The 17,688-nt window shown below is 37.6% G+C and overlaps 1 protein-coding gene across 5 annotated transcripts in view; it reads left to right on the forward strand.

Moving 5' to 3' along the window:
- SYNE1 (spectrin repeat containing nuclear envelope protein 1) overlaps nt 1–17,688 on the forward strand; it is a gene marked incomplete at its 5' end in the record, with an annotated part of 299,290 nt that overhangs the window by 158,439 nt on the left and 123,163 nt on the right. For all 5 annotated transcript variants that reach the window (XM_084262132.1, XM_084262133.1, XM_084262136.1 and 2 more), the window contains 15 exons: nt 54–226; nt 686–839; nt 980–1,123; nt 2,535–2,699; nt 3,917–4,234; nt 4,982–5,137; nt 5,822–5,992; nt 6,733–7,059; nt 9,475–9,627; nt 10,918–11,085; nt 12,087–12,263; nt 13,150–13,296; nt 13,772–13,897; nt 15,374–15,550; nt 17,346–17,611. In XM_084262132.1, coding sequence (XP_084118258.1) covers nt 54–226; nt 686–839; nt 980–1,123; nt 2,535–2,699; nt 3,917–4,234; nt 4,982–5,137; nt 5,822–5,992; nt 6,733–7,059; nt 9,475–9,627; nt 10,918–11,085; nt 12,087–12,263; nt 13,150–13,296; nt 13,772–13,897; nt 15,374–15,550; nt 17,346–17,611 — 2,822 coding nt within the window. The remainder of the gene's footprint in view (nt 1–53; nt 227–685; nt 840–979; nt 1,124–2,534; nt 2,700–3,916; nt 4,235–4,981; nt 5,138–5,821; nt 5,993–6,732; nt 7,060–9,474; nt 9,628–10,917; nt 11,086–12,086; nt 12,264–13,149; nt 13,297–13,771; nt 13,898–15,373; nt 15,551–17,345; nt 17,612–17,688) is intronic.

Here is a 17,688-nt window from a genome sequence, read left to right on the forward strand (position 1 = left end):
AGTGTATCTATGGCCAGTTACTGAGAAAAGTCAAATATCTACTCACTTTTTAGGGACTGCTAGCATTGAAACAAGAAAAAGAAATTCAAATGAAAATGGTTCTGACAAGAGGAGAAGCTGTTCTGCAGAATACTTCTCTGGAGGGAGTACCAGTGATTGAACAGCAGTTGCAAACCATGAAGGACAGCTGGGCTTCTCTTCTGTCTGCTTGTATCCAGTGCAAGAGGTAAAAAGGGTATGAGGTGCAGGATGATGCTTACGGGTAAAGCACTGTCAAAAATTTAGAAAAGTTAATTCCCAGAGTTTTAAATAAATTCAATTCTTGAAATAATAAAGGAACTGCATGTGCCTAACATTTCAGGTCTAAAGGCCTTAAGTGACATAATCATTTAAAATCGAAAAAGGGGAGGAAAATGTGAGGGATCTAAGTTTTGTTCTGGAACTTATGCTTTCAGTTGCATGCTAGAACATGTCATAACATATCTTACAGACCTCCTTAATGTTTCTAAATTTGGAAAACGTAATTTCTTTTTATTAGCCAGACAGTCCTCCTAGTCTGCTCTAATACTGCTTAACTTGTGATGCACCTTTAAACATATCCTAGAATAACTGTATATGACATCCAATTGTTTAAATAGCATGAGAACCTCCACTATCACAATAAATATGTATTTTTATATTGCAGCCAACTGGAAGGAGCTCTCTCCAAATGGACAAGTTACCAGGATGATGTTCGTCAGTTTTCTAGCTGGATGGACAAAGTAGAAGCAAGTATGAATGCCTCTGAGAGGCAATATGCTGAACTGAGGGAAAAGACAGCAGCCCTTAGCAAAGCAAAGGTATGTTTGCTTTTCATCAAACTATCAGCAAGCTCATATCACCTTGTAAGGAACAAAAAAGCTGAATAACTGCAAGATTCATATGGTCTTGTTTTAATGCTGCCCATTCATAAATGTATTCTTCCCTTTCTGTTTTGCAGCTACTCAGTGAAGAGGTTTTGAGTCACAGCAGCCTGTTGGAGACAATTGAAGTGAAAGGAAGTGGGATGGCTGAGCATTACGTCACTCAGCTTGAACTCCAGGACCTTCAAGAGCGGTATAAATTCCTCAAAGACAGAACAAGGGTACAGTTTTTCTTGATAGCGTTTCTTCTTGTTTTGTTGGCAGCAAGAAAAAAGAGAGTCTTTTCATTGATGATTTATTTTACATTTAAATGAGGAATAAATGTTTGGGGAGAGATATAACTTAATATAACAAAGTTACTGGGGATGATTTATCAACCTCTCTTCCTGTATCACTGAGCTTCAGATCTTTTCTGAAAGCGTGTAAAAATCTGGATCTGAAAAAAAATCTTGAGGTGAATAGTCTGAGGAATTCCATGTCAAAAGTCTCATTGAGTACATCGCAGAAATTATTTTACCCATCAGGACTGAAAAGTTGGAAGTATCTCTGAATCTTTGATTTGTCAAATGTATGTTTTGCAATAAATGCAACCAATCAGGTAATTCACAAATGTCTGACAACTACAGGAGCTTACTGGTGAATACAAACCTTTTTAGCAAGTATAGTGACCGTAATGTCAAAAGACCCAGAATGATAAGTACTACAAGATCTTTAATTACCTGAAGCCACTGTCAAAAGGCAAGACCACTCCCTCTTTCCCTTTGCCTACTGCTGGGCATGGACCGGCCATGTAAAAGATTGGCAACATTCCTCTGTTCTTCCTTCCTCCCACTACCCAGACCTGTTAGAAATCGGTAGCACAGACAGTAGGTTCATGGCTACTGTTTATGAAAGTTTTTTTCTTCTTATGGAGCCTGCTGCCCTGGGATGCAGCCTGTCTTGCTTCTGTCCAAACTTGATTCCCTGTTCCCATTATTTCTTAGAGAATGTGAATTACATCTAGTACACTTTTCTTGCAGATAGAATGATGAATATTGGGGCTAATATATGATGCCATTCCTGACGTACCCCAGATGTGGTAATATTGTAGTGCTGGGTGTTTAAATAATTATAACTTGCTCACCCACATACACAGAAGACTTGCATCCTATTTCTCACTGTGTTTTGTAGGAACTGCCCCCAAAGGATTTGTGTAGTCTTCAGACTTAAAGATATTAGATATTCTATTGGGGGGAAAGAAAAAGAAGTGAAGAAAATATATGCCATTTCTAAGCCCATACTCTTATTACTCACTTCAGTAATGCTAATTTAAATTGCATTAAGAATTATGAAGGTCTTTTGTTTTGGGACACCAAGGTGTTATTTAAAAGTGAACCCAGATCAAATCTTTAAATCCCAGGCATCACAAATTTACATGAAGAATCCTTTAGAATAAGTATCTGTATCCCCAGATGTACCTCTCTTTCCCTGTAATTGGTGAAACCATCCTCAGAAACCAAGTACTCTTGAATTCTAGGAAAGCTCAGCATCAGGTATAAAACTTTTCACCTTGATGGAAGTATGACGTTTGTTTTCTTAGTTTGATGATACACTAAGATATATATACATGTATGTAAATATTTTAACAAGCAGGAGGCAGTAACAAAAGCTGAAGGGCTGCTTAACTTACATCAAGAGTACCAAAGAAATCTGAAGGCCTTTGAAGTGTGGCTGGAGAAGGAACAGGAAAAACTTGACTGTTTGTCACATCTTGATGGTGATGCCCAGAAACAGGAGGCAACACTGCGAGACTTACAGGTACATAATGTGTGACACCCTTAGCAAAAAAAAATAAATTCAAAAACCATTTTGTTTGTAAAACACCCAGAATATTAATTACCAGACCAAAATTACATCTATTTTGTTGCAAGAACAGCTTGGAATCACATTATATATAAGTACTTTGCTGCTCAAAAGTGGTTCCAGTAAAGTCAGTGGAAACATCGTCACTCATTTCCAGAAAGTAAATGAAATCTTCAGGCATACTAATGCTTTCTTAGAAGTACTGAATGTGTTTCAGATGTTGGCTTTCCTCCTCTTTTCTCCATGTGTCATAAAACATCAAAAATATTTTTTGTCAGTTTTTCATCTTTTATTGCTTACAGTGCAGAAGCATCTCCTTTCAGTCAGTTTCAGTCATGTAGGCTAGCTCCCATGGTGAGGTGAGAAGACTACTACTGAGTGACCTAAGTGGAAGTGAAGGGTGAACCTGTGTGTACTTCAGTAATTTCCCAATCTTAAACTGACATAAAATACTTTCAAACCTGATGTTGAATTGCTAAAAGGTCTGTACTTGAGTTATGATCAGGTACTCTGCATATGTGTCGTCTTGTTATACCTTGCTGTACAGAATATTAATCCATTTTGAAAATCTGAATGCCTATCTCAAATATAAACTAAGATGACAGAAAACTGTATTTTGTTATGGTAATTTCCTAGTTACATTTTCTAATCAGATTGATTCCCTTCATACATTCTAATCCATTTCTAACAAGCATGAAAATGCCACACATGTCCAGAAAGAGGTATCATGAATTATTCTGGAATGATGTCTCAAACCTTCAGAAGCTTCTATTTTTAAACAGATTCTGTTTTAGAATCTGTCTCACAGCTTCCTTGCCAAAGCTCAAAAGTTTTGAATTTAAAGCTGAACTGAAAGGATTGTACCCATCCCATGTGAGGTCAGACAGCTGAGAACTGATGATAAACTTAGGAGGAGGAGAAAGAATTTAATGCATCCTTTGACAATCATTTTCTCCAATTCACTTGTCAATTATATTTGATTTGCTTTGTAAGGGAGCATGCCATCATAGGTATTCATAGAGATAGTGTAATATGTGTTCAACCACAGATAATTAAAAGGAATATCTAGATAACATGAGATAACTGCTTCTCTCTTAAGGAAAACCTGAACTTTACAGTCTGTGAATGAAGCTGTCAGTGTAGGGTACATATCTACAACTCTGTCTTTACAGGAGCTGCAAGTCCACTGTGCAGAAGGACAAGCATTACTGAATGCTGCTGTCCATGCCAGAGAGGAGGTGATTCCCTGGGGAATTCCCCAGATAGAGGACAGAGCATTGGAATCCTTACGGCAGGATTGGCAAGTTTATCAGCACAGGCTTTCTGAAGCAAGAAGCCAATTAAATGCCACAGTGAGCAGATTGAGGTTAATGGAGAAAAAAATTCAGAAGATTAATGACTGGCTAACAGATCTGGAGGAAAAAGTTGCTATCAGGACTGGGAGACACTCTAGTAGACCTACAAAGGAGATGCAACTTCAACAAATGAAGGTAAAGAATATAGTTGAGGCATTCCTTGAACAAAATACAATGTGAGGTTTCCACAGCAGTTCCTTGTTGCTCCATGAAAATGACAGGAAACATTGCAATTTCTTCTGAGGTGGTGCCTAGAATGATGGATCCAAGAAAGCTTTGTGCCTTCTGGATCCAGATTCCTCCCATTTTACTGGTAGAGGTATGGCTATACCAATGTTGAAATCTCACAGGGAGATCTGGAATTCAAATGCTCTAAGGTATGTGAAGACATAACTGAGGAAAAGATTGATCCCAGAGTAGGAAAGTGTTAACAAGAGTAAAACATGATCAACTGTGTTATGAAGTCTCTGCTCTGTTGATGTAATAATTCTTCTTTAGTCACTGCATGGAGAAGATGTGGTCCTGGATAAACACAGGAAATGGACTTTAAGAAATTCAAGGTTATGCTTCACATCCACCTTTAAAACTTCAGGCAAATTCTATTGGAAGCCTGGGTTGCTTTTCTATTATTATTGGTGAGGGGGTAGGGAGGAGAAATATTGAGTCTACAGTAATTAATTGCAGTCCATATGGTATGATAAAACATCCAGGGTATTCATTACTTTAATTTTCATCAGATTATGTTCTGTTTTCCTGCTGTAAATCCATGCTAACAACCATGTACTTGTTTTCCTTTCCAATTGTTCCTGGCTTAGTTACAAGCAAATTCCTGTTGTGTATAACATGTTTAGTCATATAAACTGTATAATATCTTTGTCGTAGAAGTGGCATGAAGAAATTACAATCTACAAAGATGATGTGGAGGAAGTTGGCGTGTTGGCTCAGCAAATACTAGAGGAAAGTCTCACTGCAAGTAGAATGGGAAGTCAGGCTACACAGCTTACATCTCGCTACCAAACTCTTCTTCTTCATGTCTTGGTAAGTAATGAAAATCAATTCGTTGTAACAACATAAATTGTCAGTTGAGAAGGAAATATAAACAGAACTTCTTAATTATACTTTGCCAGATTTTATTCATTATTTTAGACTCAGTAATATAATATTCATACAAATATGCATATACACACATATGTGTGTAGATTTCATTGAACTAAATGTACTGAAGAACCATATTTGGGAAAATGCCCTTCCAATAATATTCATATTAATCAGATGTTACTGTCTTTTCCAGCAGCTGTAGGAAAGACATTCAGAATTCTGTGTGCTTGAATGCTAAATGATCTCTAGAGAAATGTTTTCAGGTTATCAGTGAAACACATAGATACAATGAAAGTTTAGATTAATAAGATACAGTCTTCAGGTCAGTTAAAGTATTAAGTGTCTCATAGTACCATAATCACAAATGCAATTCAAATTTCAGAATGTAAGTACCTTTTCAGTGTTTATATTAACTCAGTTTTAACATCAGATTGCTATATTTAGAACCTGATGAGATGTGAGAATTATCCACTAGATATGAAAGAACTCAAAAACTATGTGTTTAATCTCAGTACATTGGGTTTTATTAACAACTAGTAATTTATTGCTATCTTTACCCAATAGTAATGATAAACAGCTGGGTGTTTTCTGTTTCTTCCCTCTAATCTCCATATTTCTTTGAAGGAGCAAATAAAATTTCTGGAAGAAGAAATACGCTGCATGGAGGAGTCGGAATTGGCTTTTAGTGCTTACACAAATTGGTATGGAGCTACTAACAAGAACTTTCGAAATGTGATCACCAAATTTGATGTGGTTGATAAAACAGCAATGGAGAAAAAAGTGCAGAAGCTAGAGGTACAGCTTTCTTGAGTGCCTTTTTTTTTCTGTTCACCAAAAAGCAGCTATATTTTAACATGCATCTTAACAGTTGCTCAAAATTCTGACCACCTTGCCCAAATAAGGTAATAGGATAAAGACTATACAGTAAAAAACTTTGTTTTCCTGTCATATACAGAATAGATAACAGTTTGGTTGTTTACAAATAGTCCTAAATCATATAATCCTATCTTTCCATAAGGCATATTTGTATGTGTTCTGATTGAGGTTAAAACTAATAAATAAATTTCGCTTTCAAGGCATCCTGCCATGTGTATTTTATACCAGTACACACTGTGGCAAGAAATGCTTCTTGTTTCTCCTCATTGAAATAACCCAGTAGTAAAACTCACGTTTCATCTTACTTGTAGATGGGTTTTTCACATGTTCTGCAGCTTAAACATAAGGGAAAACTTTAATTTATTCCAGAATTTGCAGTACAAATTCTCTCCTGACAGCCCTCAGTTTCCATGTTTATCTTCACAAGCAGAACAGTAGTATTTGCTTTTTCTGCTTCCTTCCAGTTTACGATACCTTAACTTCAGGTAGTTTTGTAATGAAAAGTTCTTGCAATTTCCCTAGCAATTTTTTCCATATCCTTAGCAAAATTTAAAAAAAATCGTTGGCCTCTCACTAATAACAGAACTACAATGAATAAAAAAAATAAGTAAAGCCAAGAGCTTGCATACATTTTCTGTTAACCAACACTTTCTTCACAGCTGCTGTTGAGTGATATGGACATAGGCCACAGCTTACTGAAATCTGCCCGTGAGAAGGGGGAGCGAGCTATAAAGTACATGGAAGAAAATGAAGTCAACCAGTTAAGAAAAGAAATTGGAGATCACGTGGAACAGCTTGAAGAGCTGGCTGGTTCCATCAGGAAAGAGCACATGACTTCGGAGAAGTGCCTGCAGGTGGCAAAGGAGTTCTCAGACAAATACAAGGCACAGACTCAGTGGGTCATGGAGTACCAAGCCATGTTACATGCTCCAGCAGAGCCAAAGAGCGAGCTCTATGAGAAGAAGGCCCAGTTGTCCAAATACAAGGTAACAGGGGGTGTATCATTGTGCTATCAAATTGATTTTGACCTAGTGACTTGCAATAAATCCTCTGATCCAGGTGTTCAGGTTTCCTCAATAGATATGAGATGTCTCTGATCTGAATGTCTAGATCAGCATAAAAGTGAAAACATGCGTGATACCCACATCTATGAACCAGAGTGAGCATCTGGATTTAAAAAGTGAATGTCCTAGCAAGGCTTGTACATCTGAAAATTTCCTGTTATGAAGCAAAATTCTTTTTGGAGTACACATATGAGTAATTCCATTGATATCAAGAGAGTTTACTGCTGTTTAAACAAAGATAGAAACTGGTGGTTCTTTCTTCGCTGCAGGCATTGCTTCTGTTTACCTTTTGCTTAATCAGTTTTGGTTATAGCTCTGTATCCCAGTTCAGCTAACATCTAAGACTGCTGCTGTGGCCTCCTCAGTTTTTAGTTAAGATTTTAATGAAGCGTGGGCGGATGGTTTGGGGTTTTTTTCCGTCAGTCATAAAAATGGAAATAATTGACAACAAACCCCACCTTAGTGATGTTTTTGTAAAATACTCCAGGATTACTGGTGTTTCATAACACATGTACTGTCTGTCTGGGATGGAGTTGGCTGTCCTTGTAGCCCTTATAGTGCTGTGCTTTGCTTTTGTGGCTAAAGTAGCATTGCAAGCAAACCAGTGTTTTGGCTATTGCTGAGCAATACCTGCACAGCACCAAGGCTTTTTCTCTGAAACTGCCCACTACACCTTTCTGACTTCAGTACCAACTTCATATGTCATGTCTGTGTGCTTGCTTTTGACATGTTTGAGGAGCTGGTACCTCACTGTCATTTGATAGATTCTGGCAAGTGCGGTGCTCTCTGAGCCAGTGGCACTAGGACATAATAGATCAGGTTGAATACTCTTGAGAGTACAGTATTATGTACACATCTGCATATTATCTCATTAAAGGTATGGCTATTTGCAGTATTTGTTCTTCTGAGCAAGTTTTGTCCCTAGCACCTGCCCCTTCACACATGCTGTAGTGGTTTCAGCCTGGCTGGAGGCCAGTTACCCACCAAAGCCACTCTATCGGTCCCCTCCTCAGCAGGACAGCAGAGAGAAAATATAATAAATGGATTCTGGGTCAAGATAAAGACAGGGAGAGCTTGTTCAGTTACCTTCAAAGGCAAAACAGACTCAACTTAGAAAAAATTCACCTGCTTTATTACCCAACCAAAGCAGAATAGAGCAATGAGAAATAAAGGCAAATCTTAAAACACCTCCCCCAACCCCTACTTTATTCCTGGGCTTAATTTAACTCCCAGTTTCTCTCCCTCCTCTCCCCAAGCAGCACAAGGGGATGGGGAATGAAGATTGTGGTCAGTTCATCACACATTGTCTGTGCCACTCCTTCCTTTTCAGATGAAGGGCTCCTCACACTCTTCCCCTGTTCCAGTGTGGGGTCCTTCCTATGGGAGACAGTCCTCCACAAACCTCCTCAAAGTGTGTCTTTCCCATGGGATACAGTTCTTCATGAACTGCTCTAGCATGAGTCCCTTCCATGGAATGGAAGACCTGCAAGAATGGACTGCTCCAGCATGGTCCCCCATGGGGTCACAAGTCCCCTCCCATCAAATCTGCTTCAGCATGGGCCCCTCTCTCTGTGGGCTGCAGGTCCTGCCAGGAGCTTACTCCAGCATGGACTTCTTACCTGATCACAGCATCCTTTGAGTGTCTCCACCTTCTTCACCATGGGTTCCTCTATGCACTGCAGGTGGAATCTCAACTCCCCATCATTCTCCTTGGGCTGCAGGTGGATATCTGCTCCACTATGGACCTCTATGGGCTTCAGGGGGATCTCTGCTTTAGCTCCTGGAGCACCTCCTCCTCCTCTTTCACTGACCTGGGTGTCTGTAAAGTTTTTCATTTTTCCACAGCTTCTCATTCCTGCCTCTGGCTGCAAAAGCTGCTGGGTTTTGTTTTTTTTTTTCTTAAACTTTATCACAGAGGCACTACCACCATTTCTAATGAGCTCATTCTCAGCCAGAAGTGGATTTGTTGGACCTGGGGGAAGCCTCGAGCTGCTTCTCACAGAAGCCAACCCTGTAGCTCTACCGCTGCCTGCGCCCGCCCGCCCCCCCACCCCCCACCCCGCCTTTCCCCAAACCTTGTCATGCAAACCAAAACACATATGAACTCCCTTTCCTTCACCACCTTCAAATCATCAGCTGTGCTACTAGCCACTCACCAAAGGATCAGTTGCTTTTATATGCTTGCAAAGTTGTTGTGTCAGGGCATGGCTGAGAAACATAGTCTTGTGCTGGTAGTAAAGATCTTCTCATCTGGAAAGGATGATAGAAGGCTGTGCTTCAGAGAAGTTAGATCTTCAGTATTCAATAGATTTTTTTTAATTCTTGCTTGCATTCCAGTCCATACAACAGACTGTTCTGTCCCACGAGCCTTCAATAAAATCAGTGATTGAAAAGGGAGAAGCACTTTTTGATCTGGTGAATGATGCGACTCTAAAGAATAACGTTCAAGACCTTCAGAGCAGTTACCAGGAACTCTGCAGCACAACAAAGGTAAAAAGTCTGGAAGAAAACTCTAGGTTCTTTCAATTTGCTCTATTTTTCTCCTCCTCTTTAAGAAGTTGAGTATTTCATGCTGTCATGTCACACCCTGTACGCAGAGAGTTAGATTAGTTAGATTTTAATTGTTCGTTTTGGTAGGGTTTTTTTGAGGGGGATGTGTTATTTTGGTGGGATGGGTGGGCTGATTCTTGAATGTGGAAAGAACTTCTACCTAAATATATGTAACAAGAGTAGCCAAAATCAATTTTGAGTGTGGCAGGTGAAGTCTGGAGCAATAAGGAGAAATACACCCATGACTAGTTTGCATTATTGTTACAATTTTTAATTGCTTTGAAGAGGATTTTAAATACGTTATTTCTTGTAGGATAGATGTCCTTAAATTACACTATTTTTGTCTCTCAATTCTGCCAGATCTCACACAAACATTGTTTAATCTAGTTGAATTGTTGAACAGAGGGAAATTTAACTGCAAGATGCATAAAATTTAATTCTGCAAGGACATTATTAATTAGCATTGATTCATTAGTCCACATGTATATAGTACTTTGACAGATCTAATACTTCTAAATATGTCGTAAAGTATGATTATTCCTAAATCTTTTAATAGGTTATACTCCTAACAAGGATAAGCTCTGCAAACCATGTTAGTACTTATGTTTGACCTAAGTACCTTTAACTGCCAATCCATCCACTAGCAGCAGACGACTTATTTTTTCACAGTTGATTTTTAATTTACAGATACTTCCCTGATCTGTACCAAAAGCTGATATTTGTTGCATTGGTTGTAATGACTTAAATGTAAAGAAGCTTATGAAAAATCCTTCTTAAAAATAATGAATACATTTTACCTCAATGTGTGTGTTCTTAATTTGCTTGCATGATCACAGGCAAGTGTGCCAACACTGTAAGCAGCAGGGACCCAACCGTAACACTTGGTAGGTAGTACACACTCTCTGAGAGATTGTGTTCTATCTGTTTCTAAGTGAACTTAATGTCAAGTTGACAGTGTTCTTTTTTTTTCAAATTAAGGAGACCCTTGGTGTTTTCTTGTGTCTTTAATGGTGTTTCACCTTGAGTGAAAACACTGCTCACTACCAGAGAGTTTATTCACACAAGTTATCCCTTTGAATATGTCTAATCATGTGAGAGCTCTTCAGAGGAATATAAATTTAGAAGATAACTCTCTTACTGTAATTTCAAATTCCTAGTGGGTTTTTGTTTGTTTGTTTTTCGTTCCTGTAGTTACCTGAATATTTAATTTTGGTTATTGTTCACCTGCAGGCATATGTTGAAGCCTTAGAGGTGAGAGTAAAAGAACATGAGGATTACAACAGTGATTTGCAAGAAGGGGAGAAATGGTTATTACATATGTCCAGCAGGCTGGTCAGCCCTGACCTCATGGAGAGTAACAGTCTTGAAATAATCACTCAGCAACTAGCTAATCACAAGGTGAGTTTGCTATTGGGTAAGCTTCCTTTGTTTGGTAAAATAGATTTTCTTCTTTGCTTCTGCATCTCCACTCAAGTGCTCTAGGTGTTTGTCATTTACCAATATTATTCCTCTTACTGCTAAATATGTAAATAAACATCAGTGTCATTCATGCGGTCAACACATCTATGGTCTTGTTTCTTGGATGAAACTGCCTCTGCACAAGAGCTTTGTTGTACACTGGTCTAAATTCTGTGGCAGATTTTTGCTGAGATGTTCCAGGAAATAGACCACAAAAAGCAGATTAGGGTTGTTTTACTCCAAAGGCATTTTTGTCTTTGGCACATCTAAGAATTAAAAAAAGTATTTTACATTTTTTATTTTATTTTTCCTGGTTTACATTGTAACATTTCCTCCATTGCTTTTATTCAAGATATCATTATAGTTGCTATTAATGATAATCATTCACTACATCAATAGCCTACGTTTTCTAGAAGATAAAGGAAAAATCCAAATTATCCCCCCACTCCTTGAAACTAGAAGTCCGAGAGTGACTAAAACTTTCAACCAATTGTGATTAGTGTGATATTCTTCAAGTAGCCTCCTTAGATAAAAGTTTGGCTCCACCAGAGTCAGTTGAAAGAACTGTCTGCAGTGGAAGAGCTTATGGAATAAGATATGATTCAGCATCAGATTTACTCCTCATTACTAGACACGAGAGAAGTTGGTAGAGCCCTGGAAAGCATGCAAGAAAGGAAGATTAAGGGTAGTCTTGGAGTATAAATATAGGATGTTTGCACTGCTATTGATGTTTGTGTGGGGTCTCTACATACAGACTTTTGGAAATGATTTTACGAGTATACACTCTAATAGTTTGACTACAACAATACATGTTGTCTGAAAACCTTTTCCAAATCTGATGACAAAGAATGTTTATGGAAAAAGAAACAAAAACTCATCTAAAAATCTGGGATGTTTTAAGTTTAAAATACTTCTTTTAAAGTATTTTATCTATTTCTTAGGCTATCATGGAAGAAATTGCAGGATTTGAAGATCGTTTGAACAGCCTGAAGAGTAAAGGTGATTACCTTATCAATCAATGCTCAGAACATCTTCAAGCAAAATTTAAGCAAAACATACAAAGCCATCTTCAGGGGACAAAGGACAGCTATTCTGCCATATGTAGTACAGCCCAAAGAGTAAGTCTGGTTTAAAAAAATATATAATTATGCCATTTAAGAATGACAAACATTGTTATTTCTGTAACTGTTTCTTTAAGTGGTATAAACTTTTTCTCTGCATTTAAATTGAGCCTACAGGTTAATAATGTAGCACTTCCTCATTACTATGCTAGTTGAATTCCTGTGATCCCAGTGTTGCCTTGCAGACAGCAAAACTAGCTGTCTGTCAGTTCTCACCTTAACCTCTCCACATTCTCCCTGCCTTCATGTTACAGGAGCTTCTGAGATGCTCCAGCAATTAGGGCTATTCCTACTTCATAAACTAGGGAGCAAATTATACTCTTAGTGTCAACAGTTTGCATGTGTACATAACAGGTCTTAATTATGTGCTAGGAAATGCTGCCTCTCTTAGTAAAACAGTTAAGAAGGGTTAGCTGGGTCATTCTGTTAATCCAGTTAGGAGATCAAGCCAGCATATTCTAAAAACAAAACACCCACAAAAAACCCCCACAAAACACAACCAACCAACCAAAAAACACAAGAAATTTGAAACCCCCCCAAAATAGAATTTATAGTTAAGATTTGTAGAGATAGCTAAAACCTCATCCTAGATCAATGGCAAAGTGTTACACAAGTGTCCAGATGTAAAAGGTAATGTTCATTTGTATCTTTTTTTTCTCTTTTTCCTTCTAGAAGCTATGACTTAGATATTGCTGATCATCTCCGCAAATTATCAATGTGCAGTGAGAGATTAAGGAGTTTTCATGTTGTGATACTTTTATGTACAAGGACTAGAAAAAACAGCCGTACTAATTCTGTTTTATCTGCAGTTTTCAAGGGCCAGTAGTAGTATTTGAAAATGCAATGAACTAAAATAAAATTAGACCTAAAATTTTTATTTTAGGTGTATCAGAGTTTGGAACACGAACTCCAGAAGCATGTTAATCATCAGGATACCCTACAACAGTGCCAGACTTGGCTGTCTACAGTACAGTCAGAACTAAAGCCAACTACCTGGCCACCTTTCAGCCTGACAGATGCAGTTAAGCAGGTAAAAGTTCAGCATTTGAAAATGCTCAGCTATCCTTAATAAGGTGAGTTCAGGGAAGAGCTTTATATTAATGGAAATTATATACTCTCTCTGAGCTCCTCAGAGGGCTGTGTAGCCTCCGTGTTTGTTCCCAGCTCCAAAAGGAATACTGTAAGTGAAAAACAACTATGGATGAAAAAACACACAGGGTTTTTGCTAGCTCTGCTTAGTGAAAGTAAGTCATCTCTTTGAAACTGTGTGCTATCTAGCCAACACTTTGTAAAGAAATAAGCCAGGTAATGTCACTAAGCACTTTGATCATTGGATAATAATCGAGTTTTAAAGAGCTACTCTTTTCCAAAATTATGACAGAGCAGACTTACCTAATAAAATAGCATGTCTACATTTTATCTTTTGGAAATAATAAGGTAAAGTAAAAATACTAAAGAGATTACTTCTATTGCCTCAGAATCTATTTGGTGATTATCTTCCTCAGGTAAAACATTTCCGGGCTCTTCAGGAGCAGGCCAATACATACTTGGATCTTCTGTGCTCCATGTGTGATCTGTCAGATGCCACAGTGAAGAGTACAGCAGCAGATATTCAACAAACAAAACAAACGGTACAAGATAATCACAACAACCCTCTTTTAATCCTACTTAGAGCTTTAACTGCCTTGATCTGTCCTCTTTTAAAAAGGTCATATTGGGTAATGGTTTAAAGAAATGTCTTCTTACTTTCATCCCAAATATTTTGTTTACAAATAATTTCCTCTTTGTTTTTCTGCTTTTTAAAAAATATTATTTATTAATTTCTCATTGCCATCCTGGTAGTAATGCAAAAACACACAATGAAGGTTGCTAAAGGTACTTAGACAATGTTACAAGATGTTGGTCTATAGCCACACAAATAGCATTCTGCAGAAGAAAACCTGACCCGAATTGTTTGTTTTCATAAACCACAATTGAGTCTGTTCTCCTCTGTATTTTATTAAAGCTTAGACATATTTTACTGTTGCTATTTATTCAACAGTAGACTGACATTCTTATTATGGTATACTAATACATTGATTATAGTAATTGCAAAATTTATATATATCCGTATTGTAAATCCAAGTGCGTTTCAGTCTATGAATTTATAGTTGAATTTTTAAGTTTTCAAATAGCTTAATTCTTGGTTTTAGAATAAAAGTATTAAAAAAGTGATTATAAAACAAACATTTTGAGCATTGCTGTAGTTATAAACATGAAAAATTTAGTTTCACAGACATGCAACCAAATCTTTGAAACTAGTTCTACCAAGAGTAATAATCTAATAATATACAGTAGCAGTATTCCATACCAGAGAAGCAAATGGTGCAAATCCAAGTAAGCCATCAAAAAAATGGCAGTCCAAATATTGAATAGTGAAAAAGCATCCCAAGCATCAGAATAAGATTCTCCTTTAAAGCAGTGAAACATTTTTAAGAAATCACAGATGGTACAGCACTGAGAGATAATAAGCTGGTTGAGGGTCTAAACCTTAAAGGCGCCCTTACTGTATTTGGAGCAAAAGAAGCTGTGTGACTATTGGTTTAAGGTGATTGATGGGCTCAGATCCGGTAAGCATGCTTCTTACTGGCATTTTACAAAAGGCATATAGGCAGAATAACAGAGCTAAGCAAAATAAATGAAAGTGTTTAATTTAAGCTTTTATTGCAAAGGCATACAGGGTATAGTCCAGCAATATTCTTGGCATGCAAGAGACTAAACTCTCTAAGCTCTAAAAGAAGGTAACTCTAGGTACTTCTGTGTAATTTAAGATTTACCAGAAGACTGAGAACACATTGAAATATATATACTCATAAATATACTTGTGCCTCTCAAGGGTGAATGATAATTCATTTTCTCTTTCCACAGCTTTCCTTTGATAGGTCTGATTTTTATGACTTTTGAAGGTTAAGACTTTTTTTGTGGATAATATTAGCCCCTTCAGAATCTAGTGCAGAAATTTCCTTTAGAACAGTATTGTGCTCAGAGAGAGAATGGAATTCATCCTCCATTCTCCAAAAATAGATGCATTAAAGCATTCCTACTCCTTTTAATTTCTTTTCTTCTAGATTGAGCAGCAGATAATGCACTCACAGTACTTGGCTCAAGGTTGGGAAGAGATCAAACAAATGAAAGCTGAGCTCTGGATATATTTCCAGGATGCAGATCAACAATTACAGAATTTGAAAAGGAGACGGGCAGAGTTGGAGCTAAACATTGCCCAGAATATGGTACTCCAGGTGAAGGTAAGGAGACTTTGGGTTAAGAACAGAAGTTAAGGAAGAAGTTCATCCTGTAGCTGATATTATTATAATTTATGGTCTAATTAAAATGTTAATATGGTCTAAGCAGTAGCAAAGAAGGCAGAGGAAAGAGTGTTTCCTTGGTGGTGATAGAGGGTGACACACCAAATAAAAACCACAACACCCCACCACTATAATTTAATATTTTACTGGCTTTGTTTTTACTTTTAACAGTAAACAATTTTCAGCCTACTGCTCTTATTTGCCTTCACTTCTGCTAGGCTAATTGCTGATCACAGTGGACCTGAAGATAAGATCTGCAACTTGTGCTTGCTTTCGGCGATTGATTTCAATTCTCAAATATTTAGATCTATTTCAGAATTAGTCTAGGAAACTATTCAGTGTTGCTGGACTCTAAAAATTACTGGAAAATGGGTATGATAGGAACTCAATTTAATTTACTTAGCTACTTATTTAATGATAAAACAAATGCCTTCAGTTCTCATTCTTATTCATTAGAGAAAAGAATTTTCTTGCCAATATGAACACATCACAAACATCAGCAAAGTAATAGGAAGAAACAGGAAAAGAGATTATTTCTTCACTAAATTATAAAATGCTTGGGTTTTGCGTTTTTTGTCTAGATTTTGCTTGTATTCTTTTCCTGCTGTGCCAGGAGTTAGGTGAAAAGTAGATAGCACTTCTTCTTCATGTCTATTCTAGACAAGTGTTTGAACAATGTCATAGCCCTTGAATATATCTAAGCAAAATGTGGACTGAAAGCTGTTACACCAGCAGTGAGTGTAAGTGTCCTGGAAGAAGCAGGAGTGCTGTATTTCTTCATTATTTCAGTCAGGATCTTTGGGTTACAGTGACTGGCATGCACAGACTGTACTGTCAGATGTGACATGACATGTATTTTTCATTTGAATTTGCCCTGGTAAAGGAAGATGCTTAACTCCATTTGAAGCAGCGATGAAATGGAATCAGGCAGAGCTGGACAGTAGCACCATTTCTCCAGAACCACTACCAGATCTTGGTGAAAACACATTTTCCCAGCAAGGTGCTGGAGCTGGGCATGGCTTTTTAGTTACAGTTATTGAACTAGAATTTCAGATAATGTTATATTTTCACTAGTTAACGTTTAATTACTGAAATATATTTGGTTAGTTTCAGTTGTCAGTATACTATATATTCTTTTAGAAGAATGTATATAAGAATAAGAAATGTGTATGCAGATGGACTTTTATTTACTGGAATTTATTAACTCAAATAGTAATCATACCTAGCTAATCACTGGCTTTGTTTCAGTAATGACAGCGATAATGGTCTCTATTTTAGAAGTAGGAACAAAGCTAAGTATGGATACGTGGGCTCACTGACTCATGGACTCTATTGCCTATTTTTAGTCTCTAATGAAAAAGGCAAAGGGAAAAAATGAGCTAGAAAGAGGACTGCTAAAAGTCTGAGTCTCATCAGAATATCTCAAATATTTTAGTGTATGCTGGTAGTTGTACTAGCCTAGAAGCCTGGACAACAAGGTGTGACTTGATCATGATTTCTGGTTATCCCTGGCACTTGGAAACCTCTCCAGTTTGCTTTCACATCTATAACTAACCTGTCCTCACCTGAAAAGATATAGGGAGGAAGGACAGTGGAGGAGAGAAGGCACTTCTTCCTACTTATATCTGAACAACATTTGCCTGGGTTACTTACTTATTTCAAGTTTGTATTTTAATTCCATCTTATAATTTTGAGTCGGTGTCACTGTATTGATTCTGACTTGTATCTTTTTCAGGAATTCAGTCAGAAGCTACAGTCTAAGCAGTCAGCTCTTACCTCTGTGACTGAGAAAATGAACAAACTAACCCAAGGACAGGAATCTCCTGAACACAAGGAAATAGGGGAACTGAGCAACCAGTGGCTGGACCTCTGCCTTCAGGCACACAGTTTGCTCATACAGAGGGAGGAGGATCTGCAGAGAACAAGGGATTACCATGATCGCATGAATGTAGTTGAAGTTTTCTTGGAAAAGCTCACAAAAGAGTGGGACAACCTGGCTAGGTAAAAAAGGAGTAGCATGCACTACTTGGTGCATTTAAGCTAAAAGAGCTGTTTACTGAGTGTCTTTAAGTTGGATC

This window comes from Gallinula chloropus (assembly GCF_964237585.1).
Source record: "Gallinula chloropus genome assembly, chromosome: 3".
Taxonomy (NCBI): Eukaryota; Metazoa; Chordata; class Aves; order Gruiformes; family Rallidae; genus Gallinula; species Gallinula chloropus.